This window comes from Mchenga conophoros, linkage group LG14, assembly GCF_057382185.1.
Source record: "Mchenga conophoros isolate Kocher_MC1m ecotype Shallow Benthic linkage group LG14, M_conophoros_male_GT1.1, whole genome shotgun sequence".
Lineage (NCBI taxonomy): Eukaryota > Metazoa > Chordata > Actinopteri > Cichliformes > Cichlidae > Mchenga > Mchenga conophoros.
The window spans coordinates 7,763,103-7,784,779 of record NC_140539.1 but is presented as its reverse complement, the minus strand read 5'-3'; the positions used below and the strand labels follow the sequence as shown (position 1 = coordinate 7,784,779).

The 21,677-nt window shown below is 41.0% G+C and overlaps 2 protein-coding genes across 6 annotated transcripts in view; both read left to right on the top strand.

Annotated features, from left to right (window-relative positions):
* Nucleotides 1-98: 98 nt before the first annotated feature.
* psmd2 (proteasome 26S subunit ubiquitin receptor, non-ATPase 2) lies at nt 99-15,656 on the top strand. Its single transcript, XM_085245001.1, has 21 exons — nt 99-310; nt 1,511-1,567; nt 1,671-1,835; nt 4,276-4,397; nt 5,137-5,361; nt 5,483-5,641; nt 5,844-5,988; nt 7,988-8,048; nt 9,794-9,940; nt 10,084-10,190; nt 10,466-10,593; nt 10,699-10,786; nt 10,870-11,032; nt 11,195-11,296; nt 11,389-11,540; nt 11,653-11,736; nt 12,074-12,242; nt 13,990-14,084; nt 14,233-14,359; nt 14,479-14,597; nt 14,942-15,656. Exons 1-21 carry the CDS (start codon nt 188-190, stop codon nt 15,122-15,124), a joined length of 2,721 nt encoding a protein of 906 aa, XP_085101127.1. The 5' UTR covers nt 99-187; the 3' UTR covers nt 15,125-15,656.
* Nucleotides 15,657-16,220: 564 nt separating this feature from the next.
* LOC146559183 (eukaryotic translation initiation factor 4 gamma 1-like) overlaps nt 16,221-21,677 on the top strand; it is a 38,017-nt gene continuing 32,560 nt past the window's right edge. For all 5 annotated transcript variants that reach the window (XM_085244997.1, XM_085244996.1, XM_085244994.1 and 2 more), the window contains exon 1: nt 16,221-16,258. The gene's annotated coding sequence lies outside the window, so the exon portion shown is untranslated. The remainder of the gene's footprint in view (nt 16,259-21,677) is intronic.

The following is a 21,677-nucleotide window of genomic DNA, read 5'->3' as shown; positions in this document are numbered from 1 at the left end:
GACCATGAAATTTCGCGTATCTGTTTCCTGTTTTACGGGACCTGAAGTACTCACAAACGACCACGACAGCCCGCCGCCAGTAGAGGCGGTAACGTGAAACCAGGACAGATTTTCTGTAGCGAAGAAGGTGCTCTCCTGCTTTCTGAACATTTCCGTTTGCTAACCAACAGTTCACAGAGCCACCACCATGGAGGAGGCAAAAAACAAAGAGAATAAGCAGCTCGAAAAGACTGATGAGAAGGACAAGGACAAGGAGAAGGCCCAGCAACCCTCGGGGAAGGATAAAGAGAAGAAAGAGGAGCAAGAATTGGTACATTTTGGCATTTTGCTCATTCATTGAAATGTAATCGAGCCAGACGTGTTAATTTGCCTTAGTCACTGTCGCTTTGACAACATGGTCGAGCAGGCCAAAAGTTAGTGGGATTTAAGATAGTCTACCGAGCTTCAATTTACTGGACTGCAATTAATAAGCATATGAAATGTCACCAGTCTGACTTATTAGTACGTTGTGGGCCTTTAAAATGCTGCTAATAACCTCCGTTAGGTAATTTTAGCCTAGCCTACATCAGCCGGTATGCTAGCGTTAGCTTGCTACTTGTTATGTCCGCTGTCTTTGCTGGCATTAATGTAGCTCTGCTAGCATGTTCGGCTAGTACTGGAAGACGTACTGTATGACACAGCAGCTAACGTGAAGTCACAGAAACTCACGCAGCAAAATCCCATCTATTCTGCAATATCATATCTGAGAACTAATTAGATTGACTTTACATTTTACAGTTAGTGGAAAGCTAAGTGAAATCCAGTGCAAACGTGGACAGGCGAATTCTTATTCCGAATATTCAGCATCTTTATTTAGATAAGTTTGTGCAAACAAACAGAATTTGACTCTACTTAAATTTGCTTTCTTCATAGTTATAATGTGCATACTACATGCTATTGGGTTTAACAAAAGTGTACAAATTAAAAATGCTGAAAAAATATATATAACTCGCAATTAAAGTATAGTATTATTAGTAAACCATATGTTACAGTAGCTTTAAAAGGCATACATTCATTGTTAGACAAATTCAGTAGACACATAATCATTATTATAAAGTAGAAAACCACATTCCTGTTCATATTTAAGCAATGCCTGGTGGTATGTAAATAGTAATACATACCTGCGCCACTGATGGGCTTGAATATTTATAAGATTTTATTAAGATTTAACAGAAAGAAATGTCATCTTGAGTTCTGCTTGGAAATCTGAATACAGGACTTTGAATTCAAGTATCTTGAATTCAGTGGAAGAAATCCCAACATTTTGGGATTTCCGAACTGAATGATTGAGCTTGCACCAAAACAAGCGGTTTATATAATACTCACTGACTGGCAACAGTTGACACTTATTAAGCAAATGTATTGTGTTGATATGCAACATCGGCAGTATTGAGAGGTCTTAAGGAGTCATGTTTTTTATTTTTACGGATTTGATTTATGACATTCTTATGTTGTCCTCATATTATTTCAGTCAGAAGAAGACAAGCAATTACAAGAGGATTTGGAGATGATGGTGGAGAGACTGAGTGTGAGTATTCACATTTCTCCAACTTCTTTGTGTGTTGAGGTATGAAACAAATTCCTACAAAGTAAAAATATTTTTGGGTTGTTGTTTTTTTTCACATTTGCAGGAGGAAAACACAGCACTGTATCGTCCTGCATTAGAAGAACTGCGCAGACAGATTCGTTCCTCAACCACCTCCATGACCTCAGTACCTAAACCCCTGAAATTCCTGCGCCCACACTATGGCAAGCTCAAAGAAATCTATGAGGGCATGGCCCCTGGAGAGAACAAGGTGAGACTCTTGGCCACCTTATATATATATATATATATATATATATATATATATATATATATATATATATATATATATATAAAAATAAATGTGATGTGAGAGGAAGAAGGTTGACGCATTGCACGAGACCATTAAGAATTTTTAATGATATGTATGACAGTCCCCAAGGGGCAATTAAGATGCCTCCAATTTTGCAGTTGGTCTAATGTCCGTCACTAGTCACCAGGTCTCTCAATTCCCGTTGCAGTGCCACCTCCAAGATCTTATCCATATTCCATTCAGTAAACACAGTCTGAGTACTCACAGCCCTGCCGATCATGTCCGCCAGCCTTATGGGATTTTGAACAGCTGTAGCCGGTTCTTGTTCTTTGATAAGCCAGGTCCAAGCCAGCTCCAATCACACAGAACTTCCGAATTGGTAGATGTCGTTCAATGTCCTCCATCGAGAGTGTCACCAGACACACGACGCAACGTCCATCGAGTATCCGGCAGTAAATGTCTCCGCAGGACAATCGGGCTCTCCCAAGCCCCGGCTTCTCGGCAAGACTATACAAAAGACATGAGAAGCCAAGCAGGAAAGACAAGGGAGAGAGAGTGAGAAGGAGAAAAAGCAACGGCCTCCGTCAAGAGCCAAGAAAGAAAGGTGGTGGAGTGGTTAGCATGAGGGTTACAAGTTCAGCCTCCGCTGGGGCTTTTTGGATGACCTTTACTTGTTCTCACTGTACCTGTGTGGGTTTCCTCCGTGTTGTCCAGCTTCCTCCCACAGTTCAAAGACATGCATGACGGGTTATTTGGCCATGAATGTGAGGTAGACAAAGTACTTGGAAGTGTATAGAAATTAGGGCTGAACGATTATGGAAAATAATCTAATTGCGATTTTTTGCCCCAATATTGCGATTGCGATGCGATATGCGATTATTTTTTAAGGTCTTTGTCTTCTGTATTATTAAACAAAGACAAGCAATACATCATATAGTATGGCCAATACTATATTACATTAATTTTAAACTGTTCTTTCCTGGAAGACAGACCTCTGTTATGATGACATGAGGTGATGCATGAATTGATGACTGACATTTTTATTTAACTTCTTCAATCACAACAGTATATTTGAACATACACAATAGTTTATTTTTAGCTTACAAACATCTGAGCATAAAGTGCTGACAAGGAACCCTGGTGTAAACATTAAAATGAAAGTCAGTACAATGTGCAGATTGCAGAAATAAACAAATAAACAAAATCAGTGGCTTTACCACACTCAGTTTTTCGACATCTGTGAACTACTAGACAGTCATTCAATTAAAAAATAATATTAAATAAATAAAACTAATAAATAAAAAATACACACATCTTACTGATCTTTGCAGTCAGTAACATTACACATAAAGTGCAAACATAATAGCAATTGTATAAACACACACACAAACACGCCTTTAAAGTTTAAAGGCGTGAAATTGGACGGTCTAGTTCTGATTAGCGTCACCGCTGTCTCGGTGGAGTTTAATAAACTCGGCCGTCTGCTTCTTGCTATCTAAAATATAACCAGACACTGGCGTAAATTCTCGACTGTCTCATACTTCTGTTTAATAAGTTTTCTGTTTGACGTTTAGTCAGCTGTGTGAAAACCAAGGAGGAACCCACCCGGGGGATTAATAAAGTTTTATTTTATCTAATCTAATAACTTTAATCTCAGCCAAACCGATTTACTCACGAACAAACAAAACACTGAAAAAAGCCCAACAATAACATTTTTAGGTTGTCTAAGTGACTTATATATTACGTTTAACCTGAGCAGCGAAACTCCGCGGTGATCTGAAAATGATGTGCCGGGAGTTGTGCCGTTCTCGGCCGCATCAGTAACCCTCGAGCTCCCGGCTAGCTGTCGAGCTGGTGGGTAGCAGACGCCTCTGAAAACGTCGAAGCACTTTTGCAAATATGGGATATCTTGATAAACCGAGCAGATATTTGATGTTTACGCAACTACTTTCTCGCCTGAAAATATGTTAAAAGTTTATTTTGTGACCCAGAAAGATTAGTATGAGTAATTTTAAAACTTAGTAGCGGCCGCCATTGCTGGAAACTGGAGTTTGGCTGGGCCGCGCTATGAATTCTGGGATATGGTAGTAATTTGGACAGCCTTCGGCGCGTCGCTGTGACGTAATCGGTCTACAAATGCGGCCTCAGGAGGATGCAGCCCATGAATTTGGACATGTCCAGAGTATAATCGCAGCCTTTGCGGTTAGAAAATTGCACTTGATCATGTCGCGATATTATCGCAAATGCGATATATCGTTCAGCCCTAATAGAAATGCTGTATGAATGTGTGATTAAAATGGAACGGTTAGTTAAAAGTGCTCAATTACATTGTGGGTCATTTGAAAAATATCCAACATTAGTATTGGGTTTAAACAGTGTGTGTTCATGTTTGTTGTTGCAGCGCTTCTGTGCTGATGTTGTATCAGTGCTCGCTATGACCATGAGCGGTGAGAGGGAGTGTTTGAAGTACCGCCTAGTGGGCTCCCAGGAAGAGCTGGCTTCCTGGGGACATGAATACGTCAGGTAAGACATGTTACAGTGGAGTGCTGCGAATGCCACAAGTTTTCTGCTGAGTAAAGGGCCCCGCTTTGGAATGATCTAACTGAGGAGTTCAGGTTTACATGTTTAGACATGTTGAAGTTTTCATAAAGGACTCTTAATTGGCTCTCTGTTCACTAAGGTTTTTTGGTTTGCTTACAGTGAGAGGAACAGCTGCTGTCAGCTCTAGAAATATACTTTCAGTTCACCCTGGTGTTCTTCAGCATAGTACTGCCTCTTTGCTGTCCACTATGTGTCAGTCAGAGATGAGCAGCCACAGCTCCACATATCTTTCACAATAATGTGCTTTTACTGTTCAACATTGACATTTTTTAACAGTAGAATTTGCAGCAGCTCTGTAGCTCCACTTTTTCACTGTCTCACTTTCTAGTAATTGAGAATGTTCCATGTAACCATCTGATTGCTAATGAAACTGAAACTTGTCACTTATTTGGAACTTTTTGAAAAGTGCAAAAGTCAGTACTAACCACTTCCCAAATTATTAGTTACTGATTTCTTTGGATTAGTGGTTGAGGTCTAATTAGTTGCATTTTAAGTTTGGTGTCTGCACCAAAAGTCTGATTTGATACTGAAAGGAATTCATACAAAAGCTTGACAGATATTGTGTTTTTCCTTCTGATGAATAAGTGGAAAACATTTTTATTTTCCTTTGCCTCATTTTTTGGTGAGTCTGTTTGGAGTCACTATTCTGTCTGTCTTTCAGACACCTTGCGGGTGAGGTGGCTAAAGAGTGGCAGGAGGTAGAGGAGAATGATAAGACCCAGCAGGAAACGCTTTTGAAACTAGTGAAGGAGATTGTGCCCTACAACATGGCCCACAATGCTGAGCACGAGGCATGTGACCTGCTGATGGAGATTGAGAGGCTGGACATGCTGGAGGACTATATTGATGAAAACGCATACGGCAAAGTCTGCCTCTACCTCACCAGGTGTGTTTGAGCTATTCTACACAAACCTTGTTTAGTTTAGCATGTTGTATAGTATAAATATGAATTAGTGATTTTTCACTGGAATATGAGCATCTCTTAACTTTGTGCTTCACTTCTTCAGCTGTGTGAGTTACGTTCCTGAGCCAGAGAACTCGGCACTGCTGAGATGTGCCTTGAACATCTTCAGGAAGTTCAACTGTTATCCAGAAGCCCTGCGCCTGGCCCTGATGCTCAATGATGTGGAGCTTGTCGAAAACATCTTCACATCCTGCAAAGACATGTAAGAACTTTAAAGTTCTGCCTTTAACTTTAAAGACCCAACATGATCATGTTGGTTCTCACAGGTGCAAAACTTACTGACACAATTTCTGAGTGTGCATATATATTTAACTCTATAAAGGTATATCAAAGTAATTTAGTCAGATATTAGTGGATAACGTGCATTAAACACAAACTCCTTGTAATTTTATTGTTTTATCCAGAGTCATCCAGAAACAGATGGCATTCATGTTGGGTCGTCATGGCATGTTCCTGGAGCTTAATGAGGATGTAGAGGACTATGAAGACCTGACTGAGATCATGTCAAATGTGCAGCTCAACAGCAACTTCTTGGCCCTGGCTAGAGAGGTAGGACAGGAGGTTATAAAGAAATGTATTTTAAGGTTTAAGAAATATATTGAGAATTGTTCAATAAGGGGTGGCATGGTGGTTAGCACTGTTGCCTCACAGGAAGAAGAGCCTGAGTTCAATTCCACCATCAGGCCAGGGTCTTTCTGTGTGGAGTTTGAATGCTCTCCCCGTGTTTGCGTACTCCCTGGGTACTCCAGCTTTATTTATAGTGGGGTTAACTCTGAATTGCCCTAGGTGTGAATGTGAGTGCGAATGGTTGTCTGTCTTTATGTGTTAGTCCTAAAACAGCTGGGATACACTCTGGCTCATAAGGATGCATATACAGCTGTGGTCAGATGTTTGGAAACTGTGGGGAAAATAATTTTTTGATCACCTGGTGAATTTGTAAGCTTGCTCAGGTAGAAAGAAATGAACAATCTAGTATAGTTATGGTACTTTCATTTTAAAGGAGAGCGACAGCAAAAATGCCATTAAGTGAAATAAGTATTTGATCCCCAAGCAAGACATGACCTGTTGGCATTTACAGTGGCAATTTCTTGTAGTTGGTCTCCAGGTTTGCACATATCTCAGGAGGGAATTTGGCCCACTCCTCTTCAAGTTTCTTATTTTCTTGACGAGCTTGTTAGTGAGCTTGTGTAGTTTTGGGCTGATCCACCACCTTTCTTCTGGTAAAACTCACCCATGAGGCAAGATCTTACGTGGAGCTCCAGACTGATGGTGATTGACAGTCTTTTTTTTTTTCCATACCTGAATAATCGCTCAAACAGTTGTCACCTTCTTACCAAACTTGTTGCTGATGGTCTAGTAGTCCATTCCAGCCTGTTGCATGTCTACAATCTTGTTCCGGACATCCTTTGACAGCTTTTTGTTCTTGCCAATGGTGGTGGAGAGGCTGGAATGAAAGAAATAGATTCTGTGCTCAAGTGTGCTTTGTAGCAATAAAAGATAGATTGACTGTAATCTGTGTACCACATAGAAACACAGCTGATCTGTGAGACCCAGAATTCTGGTTGGATGGAGAGGATGAAATGCCTATATCACTCAGACATGCAGATCAATTTATAACTTCAATGTAATGTGTTTTTGCTGGATTTTTTTTTTGTTCATATTCAGTCTCTCTCCATTAGAATGAAACTGTCATAAAAATTCGATGAATGAATGAATTAAAAAAAAAATCACCCCAAAAAATAAATTCACCTTGTGAAGCCAGTAATTTTTCTTTAAATCAATAAACATGCATGCTGTCATTCCACCCTGGAGAAACAGTTTGACGCAAAGTTCAAAATTATGAGTGACGTTCATCCTTATTATGAGTGACGGTAACTTCTGATCAAACTGTACAAATAAAACTTAAATGGCAACAAAAAGCTGCAATTTACAAGTCAAACATTGAGTGTTTTGATTGCCCAGTTTTCACATCATGACAGCTTATTTAGATCCATCCTATCATGTAACAACTTGTCGCCTGCGTTGCACAACACTTCAGTTATTAATAACAACTTTGAGGAAATGTTTTTCAAAGGTTTAGAAACAACGGTATGTAATGTGATGATATGGTCAGCAACATCTAATCTTGTTGCTGCCCAGTTTTTGATATCAAAATTCAGGTACCCAGAAAGGCCCCAATGTACCACCCTCCACATTAAAACTGTTTGTCTATACTATGTGGAATCAGTTATACAAACAGGAAACACAAGGTTTTTTGTAGAAAGGTTGTTGCTGAAGATTTAATTGAGATGAACTGTAGATAAATGTAATGCCAAAATTGTAAAAAGAGGATAAGAGGCAGAATAAATTTCCTCTGGAGTAGGTGACAAATAGATGGTGAAAGCACTGAATGAAAAGCCTAAAATGACTCTCATCACTGGCACTTTATGAATAATGGTCTATGATTCATAAAGGGAGATGGAGGATTATACCCTAAGCACAGCTTCACTCTCTAATGACTCAGTCCTTTTTACTTTTATTAATAACAAACTTGTCTTGTCTTCCCCAGTTGGATATCATGGAGCCCAAAGTACCAGATGACATCTACAAAACACACCTGGAAAACAACAGTGAGTACATGTGAAAAGGTTTACTGTTTCTATTCTGTTAGGTGGAATATCAATTTGAAGACTGATATACTCATTTTCATTCTTTAAAAAGAATGAAAAATAAGAAGGTAACAAATAGGGCTGGGCCATATCATACCGTTCATGGTAATACCAGTATAATGTTGGGCAACAATAAGAAAATGAAATATCGCGATAGAATATGGGTAAAACGCGCATGCGCAGTGCCTTTGTTTTCATACGCACATGGCGGAAAAAGCATGGCGGCGACAGAGAATGAGAAGGACGAAAGCGGATTGTTGAATGAAACGCATGAACCAGAATTGGTTTGTAAAAATGCTGCAACTTCAGTGATGTGGAACTGGTTTAGCTTTCGTCTATCAGATGCACATCAAAGCACTATTTTTGGTAGAGCATGCTAGCGGGCCGTCGTTATTACCTTGTTTTTTGGAAAATACGGCACACTTAAAATCAATCCTTTGATTTTTCTGAAAGCTGACAGTGCCCCTTATAATCCCGTGTGCCTTATGTATGAATTCTGGTTGTGTTTACTGACCTTGAAATGATTTTATGTCGTACACGGCGCTGGAAAATCTGTCAAATGCTTTAGTACGACTTTGCTAAGCTACGAACCCGCACCGCTTGATGGATTGTCAGAGCATTACGGCTATCGTAGGGAGGAGCCTCGCGGAGTGATACGTACTGTGCTTCAACATAATATTACCGTATTGTGTGTGTGTGTATAACCTCTTTTTAAGTTTTGTGGATATTATACATGGTTATGCTGAGGATATGTCGGCCAATTTCCACTGGAAATGCCTTTTGGTTAAACTGTCAGCGAGGAATTTGCATTTGCACTCTTGAATTTTTATATAACTTTATTGTACATAAAAAACAGCTGCTTGTTTAAGTGAAAATACATAGATGTTTGTTTGGTTTTTTTGCACTAATAAAGTTGTGGAGTTGTAAAGTATTTTGTCTAGTGTCAATTATATCGTCAGTTATATCGTTATCGCAAATTTTCAAATGTATATCGTGATAAATATTTTTGGTCATATCGCCCTGCTCTAGTAACAAATCTTCTGACATAAAAACTATATGACCCTTCAGTGATGAACTTCAGAATTTAAGTGGAAGGATCTATACTTGCAGAGTGATGACAGTACAGTAACAGGACCAGCCCTTGGCTTTTTGGCGTGCAAGACAAGATTAAATTTTAAACCCCTTTTCCCCTAATACTGAGTTGGCAACTCAACTCAGCTTGACTTGACTTAATTCGACTCAGTTTTTAGGGTTTTCCACTGGGTGGTGGTATCTAGTACCAGGTACCTTTTTTTTTTTTTTTTTTTTTTTTTTTTTTTTAGTAGCTCTTCACCTTGGGTTCCAAGCTGAGTTGAGCCGAAAAAACTCCAATCATGGGAGTGACGTCACTGGATGACTCACAAGAGTGACTACTTCACAAAAATCTCCATCAGAGCTGAAGTGGACCAGACAGAAAGCTGGATCCTCTTCTTTTTGAATGCAAAAGTGCTTCTCTCTCTCTCTCTCTGTTGCTCTCTTTGTATCTCTATATCTCTCTCTATCTGTCACTCTTGGCTCACTTTAAGAGGCCGGTGTTTGGTTCTTTAAATCCATTCACATCATTAAAGACAAAATGAGGTAGTTTGATACGATCTGTGTTTTGTGATTTACTGTTAAGTTGAGCTAAATGTACCCACGCTCCATCACCTTTGTGCTGTATGTGGCAGGGTTTGGAGGCAGTGGCTCCCAAGTGGACTCGGCCCGGATGAACTTGGCTTCTTCTTTTGTGAACGGCTTTGTGAATGCAGCCTTTGGACAAGATAAACTCCTCACAGATGATGGCAACAAGTGGCTGTACAAGAACAAGGACCACGGTATGAGAAAACACACGTAGCACACACAGCATATAAAGGTGGAGGGCTTCTGTGGCTATACTGGGTACTTTTCAATCTCACAATCATATATCTGTGAGCATTTCTGGCAGTCTTCAGCACATTTTATTTGCCGCTGTCTTCAGGCATGTTGAGCGCTGCAGCTTCCTTGGGTATGATCCTGCTGTGGGATGTAGATGGTGGTCTGACGCAGATTGACAAATACCTCTACTCTTCTGAAGACTACATCAAGGTATAGTTTGGATATATTTGAGAGGACACGTCAAACTTTTCCTTATATACAGATCAGTGTCCTGTTTTGACATTTGTAATGCATCTGTAGCACTGTTTTTATAGCAAGGCAGTTATATAAAGAACTCACTCTTCACTGACTTGGTTTTAACAATTAACTCTGTGAACAACATAAGTGATCCTCAGGCTTATTGTGAATTGGGAGAGGTATAAAGTGAAACTTTTTGGGGGTTTTTTGTTTGTTTTTTTCCTCATGCATCATCCTTGTCTGTGCAGTCTGGTGCCCTTCTGGCCTGTGGCATTGTAAACTCAGGTGTAAGGAATGAGTGTGATCCAGCTCTTGCCCTGCTGTCTGACTACGTCCTCCACAATAGTAACATCATGAGGATAGGAGCCATCTTTGGGTGAGGAGAATGCTTGTAGAAACCATCCATAGAGATATCTTGTCTTATATTCTTTGAATGTTAAGTAATCACATTATGTCCTGCTCCTTTTCTTCTTTTTTTCAGACTGGGTCTTGCTTATGCTGGCTCCAACAGAGAAGATGTCCTGTCTCTCCTTCTCCCTGTCATGGGAGACTCTAAATCCAGCATGGAGGTATGTCTTCACATTTTCTATATAGCTCCCTATTCTTAAGGAGGATCAGATTAGTATCATTTCTGTGTGTCTTAAATCCTCAGGTGGTTGGTGTGACGGCGCTGGCATGTGGTATGATCGCAGTAGGAACTTGTAATGGTGATGTGACCTCCACCATTGTCCAGACCATCATGGAGAAGAACGAACAGGAGTTGAAGGACACATATGCTCGCTGGCTGCCTTTGGGCTTGGGACTCAACCACCTGGGTATGCATTTGCGGAGAACACAGGAAAATAAAATGCACAATTTCTCAAAGTTTGACAACTTTTTCTGAATCATTTTGTGCTGAATAAAATCTTCTTATTTTAGTGGATAATTTCTTTCCTCCTGGTCAGCTTCTCTAACTGCTGTCATTTCATTGGCTTTAGGGAAAGGAGAGGCAATTGAGACGACTCTGGCAGCTCTGCAGGTTGTCCCTGAACCTTTCCGCAGTTTTGCCAATACGCTAGTGGATATTTGTGCATATGCAGGTTAGTCTTTTAGGCTTACCACACACCTACTGCAGACCTATGTACTGTGTTAGTTATATTTCACTGCTATAATTTCCTCCTCTTCTGTCCAGGATCTGGTAATGTGCTAAAGGTGCAACAGCTTCTCCACATCTGCAGTGAGCATTATGAAGCCAAGGAGAAGGAAAAAGAGGAGGACAAAGATAAGAAGGACAAGAAGGACAAAGACAAGAAGGAGACTGCTGCTGACATGGGCTCCCACCAAGTAAGGACAGACTTGTAGTCCTTATAATCATACATCAGTTCTTTTTATTTATCTGTTTTCCTAGATGGGTGGAAGGGGAATAAAACCTTGAATACTTTGTTTACTCCGTCAGGGTGTGGCTGTTCTTGGTATTGCCCTTATTGCCATGGGAGAGGAGATTGGCTCAGAGATGGCACTACGAACATTTGGACACCTGGTCAGTTACACTACTTTACTGGCAGTGAATCTTTTCAGTTTCATTGCTGAATGCTTTGTTACCTTATCTCACCATCTCTGTGAGAAAAATTCATGTTTTCTCAAAAATCAAGTCTGCACTGACTTCTGTTCTGCATTTGATTCTTCTCACTCACATCACTCCTCCTTTTATCCTGATTCTTGTTCTTATTCTTAAAGAGTTCCTTTCTGTCATTTGTATACAAGGGTGCAACAGCCTAAGTAGGCAATTCATATATTTAGAAACACAGTTTTTGTTCCTGTATATTCCTGATTTATGCTGTCATGAACTTTCATTTTCTTTCTTTGCATTTTATCAGCTGCGTTACGGTGAGCCCACCCTGAGGCGAGCGGTGCCCCTGGCCCTTGCGCTCATTTCTGTGTCTAACCCGCGTCTGAACATCTTGGACACCCTCAGCAAGTTTTCCCATGATGCTGACCCCGAGGTCTCCCACAACTCCATCTTTGCCATGGGCATGGTGGGCAGTGGTAAGTTTAGGAACAATATGAAATCATGAAAACTAACAATGGTTGCCATTATACAGTACTGTGCTAAACTATTGAGCCGCCCCTCATTTCTTGATATTTCGCTTCCAAAGAAACTTGTAATATTTTTAAATGATCTTGAGCAATAGTTCTCCAGCTTTCTGAAGAGTTTTCTTTGGCCATTGGCTGCTTTTTCACTCATTTTCTGTTCAGGCCTTGTACCTGACCATTTTCAGAGGAATGTTATTTTAATAACACCAATCCTAAATCTGATCCTAAATATTATCATCCTTAAATAATTTCTGGAAACTGGACAAGTGAAAGATAGTTTAAAAGCCTGCTATTTTTTGTTCTATCTACGGCAAATGAATAGTATCTGAAAATCATGTCCTTAACAAATAAGGGGAAAAAATCAGCAAAGAATTGATAGAGGAGCTGAGAGATACATCTGGCACCTCCACTTACTACGTCATCTGTGTCATTAGAAATGATCTCAGTGGAAGAGTAGCTATCAAAAAGCCTTTCTTAAGGGAAGAGAACAAGGAGAAAAGGCTGAGATATGCCAAATAACACAAGACCTGGACTTAAAAGTGGCAACAGGTCTGATCGAGGGATGAATCTAAATTTGAAGGTTTTGGTTCAAATTGTTAATGTGTACAGAAGAGGGCAGGAGAGAGGTACAGCTGTGAATATCCACAACCACCTATGAAACACAGTGGAGGCTCTGTCATGGTTGCTTCATTTCAGCCAGTGCTGATGGAGATATTGTCAAAATTGATGTAATTATGAACACTGAAAAGTACTGTCAGGTTTTTATCCACCATGCAATACCGACTACAAAGCATTTGATTGGAAACAGCATACATTTTCAGCATGACAATGATGCAAATCACACTGCTGATGCAGTAGCGGCATATCTGGATAGAAAAACACACTGTTAGTCATGGACTGGCCTCCCCAGAGCCTTAAAGAAGCCTGGAGAACATTTCCTGAGGACTACTTAAAGAAATTACAGAAAACTGCCTTGCCCTCAGCCTGCTTTGTTGTGCATTTTATTTTCATTTTACAATGAGACTCCTTTTACAAAATAAGCATCTTTTTGCATTAAGTAAGACTTGAAATTACTGACTGTCAAATTAGTCACCAAAAACCCAGTTTTGAAATGTTTACTGAGATCATAGATCAATTTAGAACTAGGATCTCTTCCTGTGCTGGCTATTTGTAAACAATGCTGCTGTGTCCAAGGGATTTTCCTAGTAGCTAATTTCCTAGTCAATTCAGTTATAAGTAGAATAATAAACTGGTCCAAAATGAACAAAAATACAGAAAGCAGTTAAAATTGAGTGCAGTTGAATTCATGCATTCAATTCATGGGATATCAAATATTTTCTTTTCAAGCCTTTCACCATATTATTCATAACAAACTTGTATTGTAAATCCAGCTAAAACGTGTGGCTCAATCTTTAACTACACTGCTACATCGTCATGTAGCAGTTAAAGATGTCCCAGCTTGCATAGAATGGTTCATTATCTTGCTCAGTACTGCAGAACCATGCTAATTGGTTAAGACGCTAATGTGCCAGCTATCCGAAAAACTAACTGGACTAAAGTTTCTCACTAAAATTTTCACAGAATGCTTGAAGGTATATGTTACTTAGTTGGCATTTTCAATGCCTCCTCGACTGAGAGTGCCACCGGTGTCAATGCCCTTTACAAGTTTAACAGCTCTTAATTTTTTCCATTTCCTCAGGCACAAATAATGCCCGACTGGCAGCCATGCTGCGGCAGCTGGCCCAATATCACGCCAAAGATCCCAATAATCTCTTCATGGTCCGACTGGCTCAGGTGTGTGGCAAAACAAAAGGAACCCTGTACAAGACTCAAATTAACTTTTGGAAAAGTGTGTGAGTGCGTGTGTGTTTGTGTGTACGTGCACGCCTTGCGTGTGTGTGTTAGAGTAATTATTGACTTTTTGCTGTGTTTGCCTCTGCAGGGTCTGACTCACCTGGGCAAAGGCACACTCACACTCTGTCCCTACCATAGCGACAGGCAGCTGATGAGTCAGGTTGCCGTGGCGGGACTGCTCACTGTGCTCGTCTCCTTCCTCGACGTCAAGAACAGTGAGTTAATTTTCTCCCACTCAGCTGCACACATCCATTATTAGTCAGTAATTTGAAAGTTTTTTTTGAACCGAGAGTCTCCTGTGCTAACATCCCCTCGTGTCTTGTGTGCATTACAGTAATCCTGGGAAAATCTCACTACATTCTCTATGGCCTGGTAGCAGCCATGCAGCCACGTATGTTGGTCACATTCGATGAGGAACTCCGACCGCTGCCTGTGTCTGTTAGAGTTGGACAGGTAAAGCCTGGGATAACTTATTTGAGACAATTAAAGTCTGCAGAGCTTATTGACTCTGTCTTTTCTCCCTAACACAAAGCACCACAGATAAAGTTTCAAACTGTGTTCAGAGAAAGATGAGATTACCTATCCTACTAACCCATGTAATTAATTCCCTCCTGAACAGGTTCTGCTGTCTTTTTTTTTCTCTGAGAGTTGCTGAAAGCAAGAAGAACTTTAACAGCTCTTTTCTTCAGAGAAAATTTTTTTTTTAAGAATAGAAGCGTGGTGGAGAATGGTATGTAATTTAATAGCCAAAAAATGGACATGGTTGTTTAACACAATTTTCTCTGACCTGTCTACAGGCTGTGGATGTTGTGGGCCAGGCAGGTAAGCCTAAGGCCATCACAGGTTTCCAGACTCACACCACGCCAGTGTTGCTGGCTCATGGAGAAAGGGCAGAGCTGGCCACAGAGGAGTACCTGCCCGTCACGCCCATACTGGAGGGCTTTGTCATCCTCCGCAAGAACCCTAACTATGAAACCTAGACTGCACCCGTCCTCACTGGCCTTTTCTCGTGTTTCTAAGGGTAGCCCTCCATGGCTCTTGGCAGTTGTTATAATTAGTTGTTCATTGCATGGCTGGAAAAGGGCTAGACAGGCCTGGCTTTCTTCATCTGTCGTCTGCAGCCCAGCTCTAGCAATCATTAAAAATGGATGGATAGGGTCTGGTTAATTGGACTGGTATGACACAGGGAGGGCATACTGGGACCTCATCCTCTCTACATAAAGATGGTTTCCTCATTGCTCCAATTTTGATCCATCTCTCCCACATGTACTGAACCAGCTGTTTGACTGACCTGAGGCCAGTTTATAAAGTGGGACCTGTTCAACATCAGCAAATGAATGACTAAAATCCTGCAAAATCCTCATCACATGTGTTTCCCCCGCCAACTGTTAAATTCATTTTAATAAAAGCATTTAAAAGTGTGTATTCAGCATCACGATTTTCTTTTTGGTTTTTGTTACAGTACTGTACAAGGTTGAATCAGTAATAAAAACGTCGACCAGTTTGTGGAAATGCTGTGACTGTGTTTTTTTTCTTTTTCTTTCATTAAGAAGCAAAATGTTTTATTTCTCTTGCTAAACCTATTCAATAATAATAATAATAATAATAATAATAATGGATTGCATTTATATAGCGCTTTTCGAGAACCTCAAAGCGCTGTATAATTCCACTATTCATTCACTCTCACATTCACACACTGGTGGAGGCAAGCTACAGTTGTAGCCACAGCTGCCCTGGGGCAGACTGACAGAAGCGAGGCTGCCATATCGCGCCATCGGCCCCTCTGGCCAACACCAGTTCAAGCAGATTATTATTTATAGTATTTATTCCATTTAAATGCCTTTCTTATTGCTATGTGATAATAAAAGAGTAGCCATGATAATAGTTTGAACCAAGTCAAAACGTCAGCCTACTATAGTCACTGAAAAAGCCAATGGATGCCTGTTACTCACAAGAAGAGTAGAGAAAACACTGGTGACTAAAGATTTTGCATTATTGTTCAGAACATGATCACTGGGAAACTTTCACGTGATGGGATTTTGCCGGAATTACTAGGTACCGGCTTCCGGGAAGACTTTCCGTCCGTCCGGCTCCGCGGACTCAAGGAGAGAAAGGTAACGCCACGATCCTCAGCTAAATTCTTTATTGAAACGTTTAATATCTGAGATAAATGTTACGTCTCTGTTCTATGGAGACTCTGGTGGGACGTTCAGACCTACCTTTCACATTTTAGTGGGGTGATTTGGCTGTGTCTTGTGACTTTATTGAGTGCTTTCTGCTGGATGGTGTTCCTGCTGTGTTTTTAGGGATTAGCTAGCTAGCTGGTCGCCAGCATTCCATGCTAACGCGACGTGGGTGTTCTTTCTTCATTTTAGCTTGTCCGGCTAGCAAGCTAGCATTTCGATAGACAGCCAAGTTGCTTACATGCCCGTTTGATTCGGGGACACACATTATGTTATGTGTACTATATCATATAAGAAAAGTGATAGACAGACTGTCGTGTCACAGTTCTGTTGTTTCGCCGGTAAACGTAAATTCTCCTGCTAGCTATTGAACCGTTTGTAGGTTAGCTACAAAGTAGCCTACATAAGATACGTGAGCAGCGAAACCACTTTTGGCTGGTGAAGGCGTGTTTTGCCGAAGTGCCAAGCTCCCGACTGAAAGTATTAGAACTCCTTTACACCTTTTTGACTGCCCGGCTTTACATAAAGAGATCACTGTAATCATTTAATGTATGTATTATAACATGCATACTGAGAGCTTGATACCTGAAACCATGTGATGGTGATTGGTGCCGGGTTGGGCAAGCATGTAAAGCTGATTTAAAGATCTGGATGTATACATGGAGCAAGAGTCTTTTTCTTCATGAACAAAACAAATGCTACAACTCCAATTCCAGGAATGGAGAGAAATTGGACAATGTGTTTTGGAGCCTGAGTGGTTGAGTAGATGGATCACTGTGCTTTTAACTTGTCAACTGCAGTGGGAAATAAGCCACACGAGAATCTGGGATTTCCTCTCGGCATCCCCTGTACTGCACCGGTGTAAGCGTAGGTAGGTTGTCAGAACTGAGCGAGATGTTTGGCTGCAAAGTGAAACTGAGGTGTCTGACTCATTCGGGTTAGTTACAGTATCCATCACTGTCACGACACCACTGGCATCACTGCCGCGCAGTTTATCCTCATATAGCTAAAGCTATAGCAGCTATTGAACCAACGAGCTAATAACCAGGAGCCACCTGCTCAGCTCGACCGGGTTAGTATTTCTCCTCCTTAGATCCGACCTGTGTCACGCTTGTCTTCATTGCTGCCTCCTCTGCACGTTGTTGGACGTCTATGCTTTGTGCCGTACGTGAAATAGATGGTTGTCATATGTGCTGTCGGCTGAGGTGTGGCTGGCGTGAAGCCGGCAGCTGGGCTGTGCGTCGCGCCAGTAGCAGGAGAAACCACGTGGTAGATCGAGGTTGGGCCTAGGAAAGTTAGCAGCATGGCTAACTGCATAACATGCAGCAGCGGGTTTGTATTTGCAGATGTTTAGGGCAGCTTCTATTGTGCGTGAATATGCGTTTACTGTAAATAACACGGGAATAGATGAATTTGCCGTGTGTTTGGCGCACGCGTAAACACTTGACACGCCCCTGTGTCAAAGCAAAAGTGTCTCACAGTTTGGACAGACCGTTGTCTTGACAAGCTTGGTGTAAATGTCTCTGCAGTATCTGTGTCATTCATATGTATACATACACACACACACACATATATATATGGTGGGGGGCAGTCAAACGCTGGTATTGGTGGTATGTTCACATTTAAACCTTTTGATGATCACTTCGTCTACTGCAGCAAACACGAGGCTGATGTTAAGGACTGCAACCATGTGACCTTATCTGGGAGTGTGGGTCCAAAATGGATGCTGTTTCTTATAGATGGCATACAGTCTATATAGCTAATACAGGCAGGTGTTTATTGTCTGTCTTGTCTCTATCAGTGAACATTCATATTTGATATGCAGTGGTTTCAGACAAGCTTTATTTGGAGGAAATGAATAAAACTCACAGCAGACAAACACATGGAGCCAGCTACTCACAGTTTGCCGAACATAAGGATACTGCCGAGCATCCTGTTGTGAAATTTGAAAGCCTGGAGACTGGGCATGTGTGGGTTTTGGCAGAATGTTACCAGAGGAACATGGGGACAGGACCGAGAAGGGGAGGGAGGAGACAGGCTGTGCTGGCGTGATGCTGTGTCACTGCAGCTACGTTCTAATTGTATGTTCATCATTGTCAGAGTGGGATGCCTGCTTGTCACAGACTGTTGATGCTCAAATGGGATGATTATTGGTCAGTGTCAACAGCGGAGTACAGACTGTAAAGTATTGTTTTGTTTGTTTCATCCATACTGTTTAATTCACTCCACTTCAGAAAAAAAAATGTCAGAGGAATTATTAACCAGGCTGAGAAAACAGTGACTTGAATGGAAATTTATAATGTCTAATAAGATAAACTTGAAAAGTATGAGCAGGGTTAGGGCTTCAACAAAAAAAAGGAAGTGTAATAGTAAAAAGAGCGACGAGTAAGATTGAGGTGGTTTGGACATGTGTGCAGGAGGGATAGTGGATATACTGCACAAAGGATGTAGAATACAGAGCTGCCTGGCAGGAGGAAAAGAGGAAGATCTCAAAGGAGGATGGATGTAGTGGAAGAGGACCTGTTGCTGGTCAGTGTGACGCATAGGGTAAGATGGAGGCAGATGATCTGCTGTGGCGACCCTTGAAAGGAGAAGCAGAAACAAGATGATGGTAAAAAGCTGTGAGCTTTCAATGGGGATTGTATAAATCAAGTTGTATTGAGCAGATTTGTGGAAAATGTGGTAATGCAGCTTTTCCTGTGGCTCCTAATCAAAAACGGTATTTAAAAAAAAAAAAACGGATGCAACTTCCTGGTCTGAAATGAAGCCAGTATGGAAGTGGTCTAAATCCACTTCCATACTTTGTGGCCTTTCTAATGGCCAACACAGTGTGACTCCCATGTTTACGAAAGGGTCCATTTGTAGAGAATTGTTTGTGAAAACAGCCCTTTGCTTCCTTGCTCTATGACCTCTTTAAAGGCTTTCCTGTCAGTCACCATTTTATCAAATACAGAATTATGTTAATTTTATAAATTATGATTCTCATTAGAAAAACAGCAGTAGCTTGTAATAAAGCATTAGGCAATGAGTGTGCAGTGTCCTTTGGTTTCCCGGTCAGGGGACCAGCATGGTTGTGGTTTGGTCGTTTGCTGTGGCTGCATCTATCTCAACTCAGTCCTGAGGCTTTTCTAAATATATAAGCCTCTGCTTTGAGTGTTTCTCTTGTAAATGCCCTAACTTTATGTAAGTGCTATTTTAAATCTGTGGACTATCTCTGGGAGAAGCAGCACAGTACAGGAGGAAATCTGACAGAGTTTATTTCCTGTTACCTTTCTGCTTAGGTCAGTGAACTTGAATATTGACCTAATTTCTTCTAAGTGTGTTGGTCCTGTCTATAAATGACAGAACAAAAACACAACTTTGCAAAATAAGCATGTTGTTGTCTTTGCATACTGAATTAAAACTATAGTCGTCGAGCATTAAAGTGATCCACGAAGCCTACCACTGCTGGAGCTTTCTGAACTGCGTTATTACAACAGACTACACAGTCACTCACTGTGACAGGTACAAACGTCAGGCCAATAAAATGTGTACAAAAGTTAAGTTACTAAGGTCATGTGCATTTGCAAATAGGCTTTGTGCAAAAGCCTGAGAGACGAGTGGTTTAGTTTATAGTATTTGCAGGCATGAAAAAGTGACTTGCATTCTTGTATCTTTGATTGTTTTTTCCACCGCTGTCTCCCCCAGGCAGGAAAGTTTGTCTAGTTCTAAGTGCAGATGTGGGTTTTTTTCGGGGTGGGGTGGGGTGGGGGGGGGGGGGGGGGCGGGGTTGGTTTTTTTATAGGTTCAGTAAACAGTTGATTTACAGTAATGTCTCTCTGGGTAAAGGGAGTCTAAATCATGTGTGTTCAAACACAGACAGTGGTTACGCCCTTTATAGGAGACATGACAGCCAACTTCACTAGCAGCAAACTTTGGTTACTGACAGCAGAAGCTTACGTAACCGTTGAAGGAGCATGTTTCCCTGTCAGTCGTGCTGGCTAAATTTCCACAGTGCTGCATGTCAGAGAAGCTCAAATGACTGGCCTGTGTGTTATAAGGGGATGGGGTGGGGTTCAGTGGCGGTGTGGATGACTTTCCTCTGCCCCCCACCCCCACCCAAAAACAAAAAACCCACATTCCTGCAAGAAAGGTCGACCACTGGGATCTTTGCTTGTACAGTAGGCTATTCCCGGGTTTATTTTTGGTGCTTCAGATTTTAATATGTGAACACTAATTTCAGCAATTCATTACTGGATTATATACAATTTTAAGACATGCTGCTGAGCTCACTTGACTGATGTCAGTGGACAGAAAGTGAGTCTGTTATAAACAGTGCAGTTTGTGTTTGCTGCTTGATTGGATCTTCTAAGTATCTACATATCCTTCCCTCTATCACATAACCCTTATCTGAAAGAAAACAAAGATATGAAGTTAAACTGCCGGTGGTAATTCAACATAATTAAAGAATTACATGTGCTGGTAGCAGCTGCTATGCTGTTAAAATCTGAATTTTAATTCATGCTACTGTTGCATACCCAGTGTATGAGACTTTCATGTGTTGTAACAGTTTTGAAGCCACGATTCAAACTGCAATATAGACCATATTTCCCCCATGGAGATCTTATTGCCTACTTAAAATAGGATAGTCTGGTAAAAGCTATAATGTTATATTGTTAAGGAAATGGAGGACCAGAAATGCATCCAAATAATGGAATTTATTTTCTTCATGGTCATCTGATAAAGCTTGTTATTCGTTTTTCATGCAAAACGCAGAGGTATGAAGCGAGCTGTAGATTTGGAGAATGGCTATTTTCCTAGTCGTGTAATCTGTGTCTTTGTGCTTGTTGGTATAGACAGATAATGTCTGAACTGCTGTGAAAAATGTTCCTTGGAGTCTTGGAGTTGGATAATGTGGTTTACGACATTATCTGCAGATGCTCTTTCTGACATGGTGCATGCAGTGATAGTATTAGACATGATGTTGGCAGAGTGTGTCAGGAAACGGGGCCGCTTGCTCACTATGATCTTACCAGACTTTTACCTGGACATTCCTCACAACATCACAGTCTGAAATCAAATAGATCTTATACTAGAGAGATTTTGCCCTCTCACTCACACCTTTGTCTGGGGATGTGCTGAAAAGTTGAGGGCTGCTGCACATGTGTGAAAACGGCTTCAGTGTGATGCAAAATGACTGGAGTAGGTAGCTTTTTAGTCTTAGGCTCTCTTTTAGCCCTGAGATTGTTTACTTAGCATTTGGTTCAAGCCAGCCCAGCTAAGCCTAACAGTCTTTCTATGGATGAGCCTGTGAACTGCCACCTATCTCCCTCCTGCATTCTTTCCTCACTTATATTGCTGCCTTCCTTAA

Bases quoted from the DNA above. Each gene is read 5' to 3' on its own strand.
- psmd2 (XM_085245001.1), top strand. From the start codon at position 188: ATGGAGGAGGCAAAAAACAAAGAGAATAAGCAGCTCGAAAAGACTGAT. The intron at 9,941-10,083 runs GTATGAGAAAAC...CGCTGTCTTCAG, and splicing joins GTACAAGAACAAGGACCACG to GCATGTTGAGCGCTGCAGCT. The intron at 11,737-12,073 runs GTCAGTTACACT...GCATTTTATCAG, and splicing joins TACGAACATTTGGACACCTG to CTGCGTTACGGTGAGCCCAC.